Below are 16635 nucleotides of genomic sequence, written 5' to 3'. Positions count from 1 at the left end.
ATTGGAGAGAGAAAGAGATCCTCAGAAAAGGAAATGGGCTTCCTGCTGAAATGCTTTTATTTGGTACAGAGGATAAACACTGGCTTTTGTGCGTTACATTCCCACCCTTTGATCAGCATTAGATTCAAGCTTCTGCTTCTTGCAGCATGATCCCTTTTCTCCTATTTCTCCTATTCATTAGGTACAAAGGTACACTTTAAAAAGACCAAATGTCTTTTATGTTGCTGCAGGAGTCCATCTAATCTATCTAGATCAGCCTTTCCAAGCTATTGCCCTGGAAATGTGTTGAGCAATGTCTCTCTTTGTTCACAACCAGCAGGAGTCATGAAAGATGGGAGTTGTGGTCAAATAAGTGGTCAACTTGGAAAAATTGCCTCCAAGCAGATCTACCCTTCAGATCAGTGTTTCTCAATGTTAGCTATTTTAAGATGGGTGGACTTCAACTCCCAGAATTCCCCAGCCAGCCATGCTGGCTGGGGAATTCTGGGAGTTGGTCCACACATCTTACAATGGCCAAGGAATTCTGGGAGTTGAAGTCCACACATCTTACAATGGCCAAGAAGTCCACACATCTTACAATGGCCAAGGTTGAGAACACTGTTCTAGATCTTGTGGACTTCAGTGCCAAGTGACATGGAACAAGGGATTGTAGGAACTGTAATCCAAAATACTGGGAGGCACTAGGCTGCCTACCCCTCTATTGTAACATTTCTGTTCACACAGATAGTAGTGCTGAACCTGAAACATTTCTGATATTGTTAATGGAGAGCAACACTTATTAGTCTAGTAGGAACTACTTGGAGCTGTACTTCAGCAACATCTTTAGGATATCATATTCCTAACCACCATGCAACACAAATAACGTATACTGAGATAGCTAAGGATACTTTTATAATTGATATGCATAAGTGTAATGTCGATTATAGGTAGTCCTTGGGTTAAAACCACTCATTCAGTGACTGTTCAAAGTTATGACGGTGCTGAACAAGGGGTGCTTATGACCAGTCCTCAAAGTTGTGGCTGCTGCAGCTTCCCCATGGTCATGTGATCAAGATTTGGGTGCTTGGCAACCATCTTGCAATTATGACAGTCACAGTGTCCTGTGGTCACGTGATTGCCATTTGTAACCACCTCTGATGTTTTCCCACAAGCAAAGTCAATGGGGAAACCAACAGGAGGTTGCAAGTCGCTCCCACCGCTTTTTTGCCCACCCACATTCCATAACATCCATCTGCAGCACCTGCCCATGACACCCACCTATGCTCTGTAGCACCCACCTGTGGCACCTGCCCACCCATGCTCTGTAGCACCCACCCATAGCTCTTGCCTGCTGGCCTGGGACTCCCGCTTCTTCCCACGTTGTGGTCACGTGAGGTCCTTGCTTAGTGACCTGCATGGTCCTGGGGTTACGACAATAAAAGGGACTGCTGGGATTGCTGTCGCTAAGCAATGCAGTCATGTGACATCATGCTTTACAACTGCATCGCTTAGCAACAAAAATTCCGGTCCCTACTGCTGTTGTAACCCAAGGACTATCTGTATTACCAACCTCTGGTAGTCCTCAACTTACGACCACAATAAGGGACTGGAAAGTTTGTCAAGCAGTGTGGTTGTTAAGCAATGCATCACATGACTGCACCTGATTTTACAACCTTTTTTGCCGCAGTTGTTAAGCAAATCACATGGTTCCCCATTGACTTTGCTTGTTGGAAGCCAGTGGAAAGATTGCAAATGGTGATCACGTGATCCCGGGATGTTGCAACTGTTGTAAATAACATGCCAGTTGCCAAGCACCTGAATTTTGATCACGTGGCCGCAGGGACACTGGGATAGTCATAAGTGCGAGGACCAGCTGCAAGTCACTTTTTAGCACCATCGTAACTTCAAATGGTTGCTAAACGAATGGTCGTAAGTCAAGGACTACCTGCATAACATCCTCAATTCAGATGTATTGAAACTACAACTCCCAGAATTCCCAGTACTTTTACTCATGGTGGCTGAGAATTCTGGGAACTGGAGGATGCTGAGCTGATGAATACGAGACAATAGTTCTTGTCAAAGAATATCCTAGCAATTCCAGACCTCACCACAGCTGGAAATAGGAATCCTAGGGCCTGTGCCTTTCCTCCCTGTTCTCACTGCATCCCGCTCCACTGTAAGGATGTATATGCTATAGTTCCCCCCTGGTCCACTGAACAGAGCAAGACAGTCTTCTTGACATTGGTGCCAAGGCGTCCAGCGCTGATGATGTCACACAGAGAGATGGGTGCATCTTTAGAAAAACAGAGTGCGATGTAGTGGGCGTGGAACCTCATGGGGTCACCTATCAAAAGAGGAGAGTGAAGAGTTAGCGCGGCAGTAAGGCTGGTCTCTTTTTTAAGACATGGTGTCCTCAACGTTTGCTCATTAGTCTGGAAGAAAACCTGTTTTATATACTTCCCATCAAGAGAAAAGCAGAAATTGTTCTCTAGGTATTTGCCCTGCCAGGAAAAATGCTGCAGCAGTTTGCTGAGGACCTCTTCATACAGTCTGCATGTGCAAACCCATTCTTAAGATGTCTTGGGGAAGCCCAGTTAAATGGGCAACTTTTAGTATCCGGAGACAGGTAAATTAAAGGTGGGTGTCCTTTAACACACGAGCTTTGGGGAATCACCTACTCTGAATATCTTTATCTGACAGCCATGTCCACTAGAAGATTATGAGGTCTCGGACATCTGGGGAATACCAAATTCAGGAAGACTGATAGAAACAGTCTTTGAGGAGGCCTATTTTACTCCGTTTGTAGGACAGCCTCCCTATCCCCCATTCCCACCTCAATCTTCTTTTTGCTTTTCCTGTCTGTACAACTCACATACAGAATGAGAATAACATATCGCAATAAGCCATAATGTGGTTCTGGCTTAGCATGTTGTAGTTTACAACCCGTGTGCTGTAAACCATGATTTATAGCTCAAAACGTTATATGAGCCCAGGATATCATGGCTTCACACTTGGGCCAGAGACAACAGAGAAGGGACACCTGTTTAGCTGTATTTAACTTCCTTTCCTCACGTATACAAAGCTTAAGCCATCATTCTTCACTTGAAGAGGCTCCCTCAACAGACTCAATACTGCTCCAACACACACACATTCTTGTAGAGTTCCTGAGAAGTCTGCCTCCACCTGGATAAATGAGGAAGTCGCCTCCGAACTTGCTCCCAGTTGTGACATAATAGCCTCTTTCCCAGAGGTCTCGGAAAATGCAGTAGCGCATCTCATGGTTCTCTTGTCCAGCATAAGGCCAGAGCTGGGATGCTACGTGCCAGTTTACTTCCTCTTCCTCAGTTCTCTGAGTCTGTTCAGTGGGGAGCTGGATCATCATGGATTCTCGCGGAAGTACAAAACTGGAACCTGACTCTACAGGCTGTACAAGGGGATCTGGAAAAGGAAGAAGGGGTGATCTGATTTACTTTTGCACATGAATATGAATATGTAAATGAACAGGCCTCCCCACAGACAAAATAGGCTAAAAAAAATTTTTTCCCCAGGATACAGCTGAACGAAGTCCCTAGAATGTCCACAATTATATTTTTCTCTCCATAGAGAGTGATTTTTGTTCAACCAAATATTGAAAAACAAGAACTTGTCACTCCATATAAATAAAATTCCACTTTGCATGCCCAGCTGTCTGCCACTTAAATGCAAGGCTAGCAATAGTGAGATCAAATAAAAGAAAGCGTGGGCAGAACTGTAAAGCAGGAGGTTCTGTGATATTATTAGTAGTAAATACCAACAGCTAAATTTAATCTTGGATCTATTGCTGTTATGATTCAGAGGATTTTCCTGGGCATGAATATTATATCACGCCACTCATAATGCTAAGAACTATAACACCTCAGGAGCATAGGTTGGGGGCAGAAATATTTAGGCACCTCAAGCAGAATCCTTGGAACAGCCTACTCTACCCAAGACCCTGCTTCTTTCCAGCAATGGAAAAATGATTTGGGATTGGTCCATCCTGTCCAAATGGTTTCAGGGTTTCTAAACATAATAATAGCCAAATAACACACACTAGCTCACCTCCTCCTTCTCCCTTCTGTTGCCATTTCTTTGCTCGGCCCTGGGCTATACGGTCTGCAAGAGAGTCCAAGACGATCTTCCTCTGTTCTGCAGAGAGTCTCAGCTGCTCCTGGTAGTTCTCCTCTAGTTCTTTCTCGTAGGCGGCCACTTTCCCTGGGAATAAGGGATCCTGGAGACACGAGGCAGCAAGCTCAACGTGGGCAACATGGGCCCACAGTGAGGACCAGACAGGTTGGCCATGCTGGTAAGGGGTACTGGGAGGGGACCGGATTGGCAAAAGCCACCTAGAACAACCTTCCTATCTCTGGGCTCCAGAATAATCCAATTCAGAGCTCTAAAATAAACCTCGCCTTATCTGCAATGAAGTGAGATACCTCTCAAACACACCTACACACTCAGGATCATACATGGAAAAATTCACTGCCAGCTGAAAAGTAACATAAAATCAAGGGGCTCTACTGAAATTGCTTTGGTACTTTTTACTAACTTCGTTTTTTCCCCAAAACACAAGAGAACTTTTGGAAAGGATAATTCCTATCAGCAGTCTGAAGTGATACACCCCCATCAGCATTCCAGTACTCAATTCTGCTGCATGTGTAGGCCAGGAAGAGAGACTACAGAACGTAAAACCAATGCCTACTTCCTGGATTCTCCAATTGTGGAGTTACAATGATATCTGAACAGCCTAGGGAGGAAGGGGAAGAAAAAAGGGACATGGCTGTTTAGAAAAGCTAATACTAAGTCATAATTTTGTTGCTGGAAGAGATTAGATCAGGGTTTCTCAACCTTGGCAACTTTAAGACGTGTGGACTTCAACCCCCAGAATTCCCCAGCCAGCAATTCTGGGAACTGAAGTCCACACATCTTAAAGTTGCCAAGATTGAGAAACCCTGGATTAGAGGAATGCCTCAATGTGTCTTGCAGACTATTGATCTCTGCACTCTGCAGAGTTTGGGAACAAGGGAGCATATCCTCTACTTTTAACCCAAGAATCAAAAACCAGTTAAACCATTACCTGGCTCCTGTCATCGCCAAGGGACTGGGATGTTGGGTTCTTAACCAAGGTTGCCAACCCCTTTTCCAATAACAGCCGAGCCTCTTCAGGAAGCAACTCTAAGGGAAGTCCAAGCCGCACATTCTGCCGTGGCTTCCGAGGCAATGCCCCCACCAGCACACCGACGATGCGATGTTCCTCTCGGATTCGCCGCACATCTGTGTAGTTCCATACAAAGGCCTTTCCCTCCAAGGTGTAGATTCGGATCATGCCTGAGCCTGGGACATCAGAAAAGGATTGAGGTTAACAGGCTATTCGCGTATCTTTGAAAGGGTGGAAGGCTCAGCTATTCCTGGGGACTTCCTAGTAAGCTTACAGGCAGATGGCCATTTTTAACACAAACAAGGACCTCACATTCTTCTTTCCACTTGCAAGCTCACTAACGGGGCTACAGATGACCACTGCGGTCTTGAGACTTTTGCTAAGGAGGCCTTCAAACCCAGGTTAGGCTTAGCTGAGCTAGACTGGAGTCAGTTGTTCTCAGCGCTGCCTTGTCGAAAGTTCTTTTCTGAGAAATAGGCAACAGATATTTCAAAGGGAGTCCACACATTCCACTAAGGGCAAACCACGGTAACAGTCTTATGGATGGGGGTTGCACCAGATGGCTTGGTTGCACTGCTAACCTCTAAGCAGGTAGAGGAGGAGGAGGAGGAGGAGGAGGAGGAGGAGGAGAAGAGTCTGCAACTAGATCGTCCCAATTTGCACATTCACCTGAAAGTAGGGCCCACTGAACTTTGGAGTCTGACTTCTGATTAACTGTTTGTAAGACTGTGCATATATTTGCTTGTTAGCCATTTTGCAAAATCAGTCAATTCATCCCTGCATCAGCTCCAGTTTAGATGGGACTTTAGTAAACTCTACTAAACAAGCAGGGCATTCTTTCCTTCCCTGTCTCATCGCCATCACGCAAAGAGCCTTACCCACCCTGTTGCCCTCCAATAATCCAACCCTTGTGGTAAAACTACCTTCCCAATTCCTGTAAGAGAACCCCAGACCCCTCGTTCCTCCAGGCCCAGCTCAAACCCTAAGCTCCGCTACACTTACGGTGACCATATCTCCTTTATTATAAAGGACAGTCCTTTATTTCAGAAAGCTGCCCTTTAATTTTTTTTCAAAAGCTCACTCTGGCCCTTTATTTTGGTCCTTTAATTTCTACCGTACAAACGGTGCCACATAATGCACACTTGTGTAATGCACAATTGCAGAACCCCTTTTTAAAACTTGCTTCTTATAACTTCACAGCTTTTTATGCTTTTCTGCTGTTTTTATCGGAATATGCGTCTTTGTAAAGTTTTTCTTGGTTTTGCTCTTGAATTCTCCTTTGCAAAGCAAAGTTATTATAACCATAAACATTTTTTTTTTTACTCTTATGCACCTCTTTCGGATTTGCCCCTTTTTCCGGTTTGTCTTTTATTTTTTTCCAAGAAAGGAGGGTCACCGTCGCTAGGCTCTCCTCTCTCTCTTCCCGTTATCTCAAGCCTCTCCCGCGCCGATAACGCAGGCTTTCCGCGCGTGCAAGCCGCAGATCCCGGCTCTGTCCGATTCCCGCCCCCGCCGAGCTAAACAGATCCTCCAATCACCTTTTAGCCGCCGGCCGGGCGGGTGGAAGGATGTTTCCGCGAACCAATGCGCAGTGCAAGAAAAGGCCGCTGGCTTGCTTCGAGAGGCAAAGGAGGGTGCAGACGAGAGAGGGAAGTGAGCGGGGCGGAGAGAGAGAAAAATACAGACACGCTCACTTCCAGGCACGCTCACTCGCGAAGCAAAGGAAGCAGTTGCGAGAGAGACAGGAAGCCGGGAGGCGCGCAGGCAAGCGCGCGAGGGAGGGAGACCTTCGCGCGAGGCGTGTTGATTCTGGCCGGGGAGGCGGGTCTCGCTCTGCCCGTCCTCGCAATGGATGTCGCAAGAAGCTGAGCCCCCCCGACCTCGCTTGCCCCCCCTGCCAGCTGCCCCGCTCCATCCTCCCTTTGGGGCAGAGCTTGCACGTGGCGGAAAGGGTTCCTCTCGAAGGGTGAGTGCAGGCGCGGCGGGGAGATGAAGCAAGGGGAGTGCGAGATAAACAAGATTAATGGCTGGGAGTGGTTGCGGGGTGGGGTGGGGTGGGAGGCAGCCCGGATTCCTGGGTTCTCTTCGGCCGGGGTGGTAACGCTGGGGGACGGGGATGGTATGGGGCCCGGCGGCATAAGATCCAGGGGAGGGATGCAAGCGTCGGGTTGATTTAAGCAGGCTTCCTCCAAGTACCCAGCATCCTCCAGGTGTGATGGATTACAGTGCCCTTCGTCCCCAGCCAACCAGTGCGACGGGAGGGTGCCAGATAGACTCCAGAGAGTTGCGTTGGGCATTTTCATGTAATCTGAGGTATAAATTTGGTTACTTAAAGGGATGGGAGGGCCAAACCAGCTTATCCCTGCTAATTTTTTCCCCTTCTTTCCTCTCTGAGGATTTTTCAGCAATAGAGCCCTGTAACTGGTGGGTGACATCTTGTCATGGTGTCAAGAATTTTGTTTCAGAGGCTATTATTCCCTAAGATTTGCCCTTTGTTCCAGTGTCACTGGGTTGTTTATTGTGAAAAAAAAATGCATTCTGCATCTCCTCAGAGGCTATAGATCTGAGATCCTAAGCACCGTCTGGGTGGAATGGAAGCAGGCAGGAAAGAATTTGACAGGCCTTAAATTATGCTCATTTTTACAGCGCTGCCCTTCAACACAAAAACTACACATCTATTTCTGATGGAGCTTTATAAGGCTGCACAAAATTTCCCTGAAGGGTTTTGCTAGTCCTATTATTAAAAACTCTTCTGGTGTTACTCAAAATTCCTAGGATGTTTAACCTGAAGAGGAAATTCTCATTTTACTTTCAATGTCGCCTTTGGGCACTTTTCCTTAACAACATTAACTCAGTGCTTTCCCTTAACCTCTGTGCCCATAACTTGCACTTTTTTGCATCATTACAAAGTCTCTTTCCACACACATTTTGTGTTCTCTGTCTGTACTACAGCAGTTCCCCCTTCTTCCTTGTTTTTTTACATTGGCAGAGCTCTTCAGAGCCAGCTGGAGAAAAGCTGGCGTGAAAGGGTGTGTATAAAATCTGTGAGTGACTCACAAGAGGAGTTGGGTCCTTGGCCTTTCCTTCATCTGAATTGCTATCTACTTGGGGAGGGGTAGAAATTAGGGGAAGGTATCCTGGATTCTCTGGAGCTCTGATCTGTGTATGTGAGTACATTTAGTGACAACCTTGCTTTTAACACAAGTCAAGGAGTCTGACTTGTGGTGGGGAGAGAAGCAAAGGTTTGAGAAGACAGATGTTTGCAGGGAACAGCTGGGAGATAGCAGACTGGAGGTAGACATGGAGTGGCTTGTGCAACACCATGCAAAAGGGTGTGATTACTTTCCACTACTGAGAAAAGAGGACTTTTGTAAAGCTTGGAATGCAGTTATACAGGGAAACCATTTTTTTTAAGGGTTGCAAAAATGGGGAGAATGTTGCTCATTTGTGTCTGTTCTCTTGAATTCCATCTGACTTTTAATGTTCAGTAGCCTCTGCTGCTGGTACATCTGCGGTTGGCAATGTGGTCTTAAACTACTTGTATTCCTTCCTTTTTTAGCTGCTTGCTCCCCCCGTTTCCTCTGGTGTGTTGCTTATTCCTGAAATACCTTTCAACAATCTTGAGAAGTGAGATGTCTAAGACAAATAGATGTGTTTCCTCTTAATACCCTTAAGTTATCCTTTTGTATTTAATATGGCAAGAGCAGTCTTGGCAAAGGTGTGCTTCAGGCTAATATTTCAGTTCAAAAAGCACATATTTCCCTTGGTAGCATACCCTTTTCCCTTTCCTTATTATTACAGAATTTATTACTTTGCTGATTCATTGTTAAAAACAATCTCAGATGGTTTCTAAGCAGGCAGAAGTGTGTAACAGGAGATGTTGAACTTTTGCAGGCCTGAAGTGATAAAAAGAAGCGTTGCCTAGATTTCATTGCTGGTTTGAGAGCCACTGGAGGTGTAGAAGGGGGAACAATCAATCAGCAGCCTTCACTTGAGTCTTAGATGATTTGTCTTAGTCTTTCTCAGTTGGGACTGCAGTATTTGTAGCTGGTTCTTCTTCTCAGGATTGATAGTTGCTGGTTGCCTCCCTCACCGAGCAAGGTGGAAGCAACTAGCTTGCTTTGGTGGATTCCGAAATGCTATAGAGGATGAATCCTGATTAACACTTAGACAGATGGGAGGCAACCGGGTAGTCTGAGAGCTGTAGGCTAGGCTGGGAAGTTGAGGTCTATCTCAGAAGAGATCTCAGTTTGAATGAAACTTTAATAGCCTTGCTCAACTTGCTTAGTTGGCCTTTACGACTATCTAGGCCAATAATCACCACATCTTGCAGTGCAAATTAAATTAACACACATTGTGCTGAAAATATTTGTTTGGCCAGTATTGCTTTTTAAATCTATTATGAATCTGCTGTATCAAAATAAGAACTCCTTATCCCTGCCATCAAGATCTTCAGACCCCAGGTGTTCTGGCCTACCTGCTTTATGTTTCTGTGTCATGTGTACATGCAATCCAAAACCACTAGATCCCTTCCTATTTCCCCCTTCATCCTTTCTTTCACAAAATTCAAGTGCAGGGGCAGTATCACAGCCCTGTGCTCCATATTTTCAATATTTCTCACTTTGATCAATGTAGATTGACCCAACTCTGTATTTCTTGCCAGTTACAATGTCACCTGATGAATTTGTCTACTTGGCGGTCCTTCTCATCTCTATACCTGTTGGCTTCCTCTTCAAGAAAGTGGGTGAGTATGAAACCTGGAGAAGGAAATGCTGCTGTGCACCTCGTAAGAAACTGTCTTGAGTTTTATGTCAGAAGGCTTTGCCTCTAACTCAGCTCCTTGAAGGGCTTCCTGGTTTGAGCTTATAAGCAAGTTGTAAGGAATGCATCTCCAAAGAAGCTCTGAGAAGATGGGATGTGAGATGGGGCTGCTATCAATCCTTTTAAATGGGGATGGTGAGGAATAACAATACATGGGATCTGCATGTAGATACATCCCTGGCTATTTGTCATGATCCCTGTTCATGATTTCTGCAGTTTAAAAGATACTGGCTTCAAGATAGTTATTGAATTAACCTCTTTTCTAGGTTCACACAATACGGTGAGCCATAAATTAGTTGAACTGGCTCTGTTTGCCTGAAGGGTTTGCTCAAATTTTGCAGCAGAGGTTCAGATATGGATATGGGACAGAAATGGCATTGATCACTCTTGTGGATGACCTCTGATAAGACCTGGATGGAGGGATCATGGCTCTCCTGGTCTATTCAGTGGTCTTCAGTACCACTGACCATGGTATCCTTCTGGATCACCTGCCAAGTTTAAGGACTGGGGGCTCCGTTCTGTAGTGGTTCTGCTCCTTCCTAAGTGAGATATTTCATATTCATGGGCATGTGCAAAATGCAGCAACCTGTATGCTGGTGGGCAGGAGCCAATAGAGCAACACCACCCAATATTATGGATACTCCAGATGTCAGAGAGTAATTTCAGATGCGTGCTCTTGACAAATTTTGAAATGGCTTCATATGATAAAATGAGAAAATGGAATGGTATGGTTCTATATGGTATAGACTTAATAATATGTTAAAGGATTGAGTAGTTGTATATCAATATTATACAGATCTTTTTCTTTATAAGTTTGAGGTGTTTGTGTATGTATGTATATCATTATTGCATTGGTTTTATCTTTGTTAAATTTCACTAATAAAATAACATTTATTTTTGGAGAAATGGGTGCTGCATTGCTTACCACCATGGTTCCCCTAACTGTGCACCACAGTGCCCTGGGGCATCACAGTGAATTTTTCAAGGGAAATACAGCAGTACTCTACATTTTTTGGACTGGGTGCAAACTACTAGCCTAGTATCACTGGGTTTCCCTTGAAAATTTAAAATATCCCCCAGCATCCCAGTGAGTTCACTGTTACTGTAAACCCACAGTTCCCAAACTACATGCTATAGCATCCTGGAGCACTGTGATGCAGATTTTGGGAACTGTGGAGCACCATCAAAAAATTACTGAGACAATAAGGGTGCTGTGAAATGAGAAAGTTTGGGAACCTCTGAGTTATCAGTTTCTTCTAGGGTATAGTTCAAGGTGCTGGTCATTACTACAAATTCCTACATGCTACTTAGAGCAGTGTTTCTCAACTTTGGCAGCTTTAAGATGTGTGGACTTCAACTCCCAGAATTCCCTGCTGGCTAAGGAATTCTGGGAGTTGAAGTCCACACATCTTAAAGCTGCCAAGGTTGAGAAACACTGACTTAGAGGACCATCTCCTTCAGTGGGAACCTACCTGTCCCAGGAATCAATCCATGAAGGGAGCACTGGGTTCCCCTCCTCATCCCAGAGACAGGCCTTCGCAAGTGCAGTATTGTCCCTATAGAATATACTGCCCGTGAAATCCATATGACCCCCACATTCCCATCTTTCCACAGAGCTATAAATCAAACAAACAAACATGGATTGTCTCTATTCATCATATGTGTTGATTTTCCTTACTTTTATTATTATTGTGATAATTATGGTATGATGATTATGTTGTGAGTTTTATTTGGATGTAGCTGCCTGGAAACTCTGGAGCTGGGTGGGTTGTACAATCAGGCAAGCAAATAAATAAATATGCCTCAAACTCACAGCCCAGGGTATGGATCTTTTGACAATGGAGAAATGTGTTCCTCTCTTTTTTCTGTAGGTTGGAAGACCAAGAAATTTGGGGGAGCTGCTGTAGGACTTGTGCTTATACTGGCCACTTGCCAGATCCACATCCTTCACTCCCTTGTCACCATCCTGGGCACATGGCTTATTATCAATATCGCACCAAGGTAAAGGGACCTAACAACTATGGTGGCTGCAATGTGATCCGATAGTCGCAAGGAAATGGTCTGAATATAAAAAGCAAAAATGGAATTACAGGTTTCCTAATTTTCCTAAGTTCCAAAATCTAATGAACTGTGTGTGTGTGTGTAGGTGGGGGCAAGGACTTTGGAGAAAGGAACCTTAGCTTGTTAGGTGTTGGCGTGATTCACACATTCTGCTAAGCAGTTGTTTGCATAATGATAGCCCATAATTGTTTGGGATTACATAAAAACATCGGCCACGATCCCTATTTTCACAGACTATGCTAAACCAAAACCAAACAAAGCACATTATGGCATCTTAAATGTTAGGATGTCTGGATTCTAAAGGTTATCTGTACCCTCCTTAAGTGGGCAGAACCTTGTATACTGTCCCCAGCGCTGTTCAGATAAACTTGGCTCAAATACATTGTGTGGTTTCCACTCGCCAATTTGGCCATGGGGAATTTTCCCCTTCAATCCTCTGAAATGCATATCAGGTTAGACCAGTGTTTCTCAACCTTGGCAACTTTAAGATGTTGCCAAGGTTGAGAAATGCTGGCTGGGGAATTCTGGGAGTTGAAATCCACACATCTTAAAGTTGCCAAGGTTGAGAAATGGTGGATTAGAAGATTAGGCAGTATAAGTGGGAGAATCAGTGCAAGGATACCTATGTGTGCTTTTGAAACTGATGCAGAAAAAAGATTAATAATCATAGCCTCTGTTCTTTTTTAAAAACAGGACTTGTCACTACCTGACACTAGGATGGACATTTTCCTACTTACTTTTTTTCCGCACAGTTACTTTCTTCAACTTTCCACAGCCAACACCATTCACCAACGCTGTGCAACTTTTGCTTACTCTTAAGGTATCAAGTTGTGCTTGGGATATGGGAAGGAAGGGTGCTTAGCTTGAAGGGGAAAAAAACCCCTTTTCTGTGATTTTTGTTTCCCAGCTGCTGAGCTTAGCCAACGAGGTGCAAGAATTCATTCAGGCAAAGAAACAGGATGTGACGACATTCACCAAATCTTCAGTGATTGGTGTGATTCCCCAAATGCCAGGACTGGTGGAGATACTGTGCTACAGTTATTGCTATGTGGGGCTTATGACAGGTAGGTGAGCTACCTAATAGAAAGTGAAATATGCCTACAGGTATAAACACCTGTGATGCATCTTCCCTTTGACAGCCTTATGAGTGGTGGGTTTGTGGAGATTTTAAAATATTGGTGTCTTCCCACCACATATATAAGCATCAATAAGAGAAGACCCTGGCTGAAGATCATCTCCTTCCTGGTACAGTTTCTCTTTGAAGGAAAAGGTAGCTAAGAGATCAGACCAAGGTGAAAAGAATAAAGCCCACCCCAGCTTTGCTCTCTCGTCTGCTGTTCACATCAGCCGTCTGTGGATCTTGGCGTTCTGCCTGGTCATTGTGTGGAACCACGGGCTCTCTTCTTTTTGCAGAAGTGTGTTTGAGACTACCTTGCTTATCAAAAAAAAAAAGGTTATTCTTCCTGCTAGTCTGTATGTCTTTCGTCAGTTTTTCACTTTTACAGCTTCTCCTTTTTTGTTTTGTGAGAATTGCATGGAATGGCCATATGCTGCTGCTGCAGACATGAGGGTAGAAAATTACAGCAAAAAGTAAGAGACCAAGGGTTATGTTTCTGTTGCCAGAATCTGCAGGAAACCACAGAGTTGCACAACTAGCAAATCTTTGCATTCTTCCTAAATCACACACAACCTTAACAGAGCCTTTCCAAAACAGAAGCTCTCCAAATGTGTTGGATACCCTCTTCCATAACCCCCCACCAAGTTACTGGCTCTGGATTAAGGGAAATAACATGAACGCAACTGGAGGAAATCAGGTTATGGAAACAGTGTCTCAAGTAATTTGACCTCTCTCCCTGGCCTTGTTTTATTTTTCCACAGGCACTCTTCTCCCTCTGCTCATTGATCTTATTTTTTTATTTTTTTCTGTTTTTTGTACCCAGGGCCATTTTACCGCTATCGTACGTATCATGACTGGTTGAGCCAGCTCGACCCTTCTGTTATTCCTAGCTGGCAGCCACTGCTTTCCAGATCCAGAATGATCCCCGTCTTTGGAATGTTTTTTCTGGTTGTCTCCCACTTCTTTCCCCTTGAGTATGTCCGAAGCGATGCCTTCTACGAGAGAGGACTGCTCTTCCGCCTCTTCTACATGGTGCCCGTCTTTTTTGTCTTCCGCATGCGTTTCTATGTTGCCTGGCTTTGTGCTGAGGGCGCCTGCATTGCCGCTGCGTTTGGTGCCTACCCGGCTAGTGCCAAGGCTCGATCAGGCGGAGGACCTACCGTAGAATATGAGCCTTTGAGTCGGTGAGTCAAGGACCTGCTCACTTCTTTGGCTAAGAAAGTTCCTTCTCAAATATGAAGTGGGCTAATTCAAGCATGAGAATGGTATATGCATTTCTTCTCTCAGGATGCTGATCCCTTCCTAGTTCATCAATAGCTGAATATAAACTTGCAGATTTTTATTTAGTGTATGTCTATACTGCTTTCCCTTCCAAAAGGCAAGTTCTTCAAAGCAGATGGCAGGTTACCCCATTAATGAACACTGTAGGAAGAGAGCTGTGTTGGTGTGGGATAGCCCCAAATCAGAATTGGTTTATTTGAAAAGGTACTACCAGATTCCTTCTGTTAATTGACACTTTCAGTCTTTTAAGGTCAGCCCCATACAGAAAACATTTTTAAAGCAGTTCTGGGGATTAAAAATGCATGAAGGATGTGGTTTTCTCTTCTCTTGCAAGCAGATCAGCTAATGGGGAAGCATCCAGTATTGCCTATGATTATGAGACAATCAAAAACATTGATCCACACAGTACGGACTTTTGTGTCAAAGTGAAGGATGGCATGCGCTATTGGAACATGACTGTCCAGTGGTGGTTGGCGCAATATATCTACAAAAGTGCACCTTTCCACTCCTATGTCTTGAGGTGGGTCAAGTGACATTGGATTAAAATAAAGTATCATTCAGAGCAGGAAATAGTCTTTGAAGATGAAATGACAGGCTTGGCATGAGGGTGAACTGGGAGGCATGAGATAAATCGGGTAGACATGAGAATAGGCTGTAGAAACAAGTCTTGTGGAATGAGGATTCTGGAATAGGAGCTGCTTGTTTTGAAGGCTTAGGGTGAACACTGAGCAGATTTGGGATGAGATGGAGCAGTGACCTGTCATCAAAGGAAGTCAGAATATCTAAGTGGAGCTCTTGCTTGAAATAAACTCTACAGGATTGTGAGACTGACTGAAGTTGCATAAATCATCCTTTCCCATCTTCATGTACTCTAGAGATATTAGATTTCAGCTCCCATTATTCTCAAGCCAGCATGGTTTTTTGGAGGGTTGGCTGGAACCTCAAAGTCCAACACTTCTGTAAGTTGGGAAAGGCAGCTAAATTTAACAAGAGCCATGACAAAGTTAGGAATGATCGGGGGGATGTGAAGAACTCTGGGATAGGTGGTGCTTGAATTGCCTTGAGGGGATGATTGTAGGACTAACAAGACCCTTTTCTTCTTAGGACCGCCTGGACCATGTTTATCTCCGCCTACTGGCATGGGATCCACCCTGGGTACTACCTCAGTTTCCTTACCATCCCACTCTGCCTAGCAGCTGAGGGGGCCATGGAGAGTGGGTTCTTGAGGCACCTCTCCCCGTCTGGGCGTCTTTTTGGTGACTGGGTACAGTGGTTCCTGAAGATGAGGGCCTATGACTACATGTGCATGGGCTTTGTGTTACTTACCTTTGAGGATACCATTCGCTACTGGAGCTCAGTCTATTACTGCATCCATGTGGGAGCTCTGGTTTTCTTCGTGCTGGGAAAAGTGTTGGGGGCCCAGAGGAAACAGGGCTCCCTGAAGGGCAAGCAGGGTGCTCCAGAGACCCCCCAGCAGCAGGAATGAGAAGGCCAAGTGATGTTGCCATAAGCCCACAGCATGGAGTGCTACCATGGGCCCTGGAGGCTAAGGGAATAAATAAGACTCAGCGTAAGACTAGTTTTGATGTATATCATGACTGAAACTATAGTTGGGAATTGAAGGAAGTAATCTGAGATTGAACTCAGAAATCCCTACTTTTCATCTGCTTTGTGACAAGACGAAAGATTTTAGGAATCCTAAAAGTATTGCCACCTATGCTTCTCTACTCAGCACCAGGGGATTCTGAGAGAAGGAAAAATCTCTAAACTTCTAATCCTTTCCTTTGTTAGCTTTCTTTCTAGCTCTCGCTCTACTTCTATAACGCTCAGGAATCTTACTTTTTACTCCTCTCTACTCCTATTTTTCTTTCCTTTTTTTTTTTTTTTAAGTCCAAACCCCAGCCATTTTATAGGATAGGGCAAAGGAATTATGCCCCACTGCATACAGAACTACAACTCCCATGAAGTCCAGCCAAATTTGACAATGATTACAGGTGCTGGAATTTGTACTACAGCTGCACAACATTTGGAGGACCACACATTCTCTGTCCTTCACCCAGTAGGAATTTTTAATCAATTGCATTCTGTAACTTACTGGTCCTCATCTCTCACTGCCATTTTTATTTTCTTTAAATGTCATAGTATCCTTGAAAATATGTGGATTTATAGTATTCTTGAAAGGATGGATTTGGGAGTTTGT

At 44.5% G+C, this 16635-nt stretch overlaps 2 protein-coding genes across 3 annotated transcripts; one reads left to right on the top strand and one right to left on the bottom strand.

The window, feature by feature from the left end:
• Nucleotides 1–14: 14 nt before the first annotated feature.
• Nucleotides 15–6822, bottom strand: TSEN34 (tRNA splicing endonuclease subunit 34). 2 transcript variants are annotated; one of them, XM_007432143.4, is made up of 5 exons: nt 6694–6822; nt 5075–5331; nt 4060–4228; nt 3163–3417; nt 15–2323 (listed from the first exon to the last, which is right to left on the bottom strand). In XM_007432143.4, exons 2-5 carry the CDS (start codon nt 5321–5323, stop codon nt 2136–2138), a joined length of 861 nt encoding a protein of 286 aa, XP_007432205.1. In that variant the 5' UTR covers nt 5324–5331; nt 6694–6822; the 3' UTR covers nt 15–2135. The 2 variants fall into 2 exon arrangements, with proteins under 2 accessions (XP_007432205.1, XP_087998801.1); XM_088142675.1 differs by lacking the exon at nt 6694–6822 and adding an exon at nt 6489–6641.
• Nucleotides 6823–6882: 60 nt separating this feature from the next.
• On the top strand, nt 6883–16320 carry LOC103066761 (membrane-bound acylglycerophosphatidylinositol O-acyltransferase mboat7). The gene is made up of 8 exons (XM_007432142.4): nt 6883–7121; nt 9819–9899; nt 11848–11977; nt 12731–12857; nt 12945–13101; nt 13978–14338; nt 14773–14955; nt 15540–16320. Exons 2-8 carry the CDS (start codon nt 9824–9826, stop codon nt 15919–15921), a joined length of 1416 nt encoding a protein of 471 aa, XP_007432204.1. The 5' UTR covers nt 6883–7121; nt 9819–9823; the 3' UTR covers nt 15922–16320.
• Nucleotides 16321–16635: the final 315 nt, after the last annotated feature.

The sequence above is a fragment of the Python bivittatus genome, unplaced genomic scaffold, assembly GCF_059951505.1.
Source record: "Python bivittatus isolate LINGU-HERP-01145 unplaced genomic scaffold, Pbiv_v1 ctg000440_np1212, whole genome shotgun sequence".
Lineage (NCBI taxonomy): Eukaryota > Metazoa > Chordata > Lepidosauria > Squamata > Pythonidae > Python > Python bivittatus.
This window is presented reverse-complemented; position numbering and strand designations above follow the sequence as displayed.

Bases quoted from the DNA above. Each gene is read 5' to 3' on its own strand.
- TSEN34 (XM_007432143.4), bottom strand. From the start codon at position 5,323: ATGATCCGAATCTACACCTTGGAGGGAAAGGCCTTTGTATGGAACTAC. The intron at 3,418-4,059 runs GTGAGCTAGTGT...TTCCTTTTCCAG, and splicing joins ACAGAAGGGAGAAGGAGGAG to ATCCCCTTGTACAGCCTGTA. The intron at 2,324-3,162 runs GTGGAGGCAGAC...CTCTTTTGATAG, and splicing joins CGACTTCCTCATTTATCCAG to GTGACCCCATGAGGTTCCAC.
- LOC103066761 (XM_007432142.4), top strand. From the start codon at position 9,824: ATGTCACCTGATGAATTTGTCTACTTGGCGGTCCTTCTCATCTCTATA. The intron at 11,978-12,730 runs GTAAAGGGACCT...TTTTAAAAACAG, and splicing joins ATTATCAATATCGCACCAAG to GACTTGTCACTACCTGACAC. The intron at 14,339-14,772 runs GTGAGTCAAGGA...TCTTGCAAGCAG, and splicing joins GAATATGAGCCTTTGAGTCG to ATCAGCTAATGGGGAAGCAT.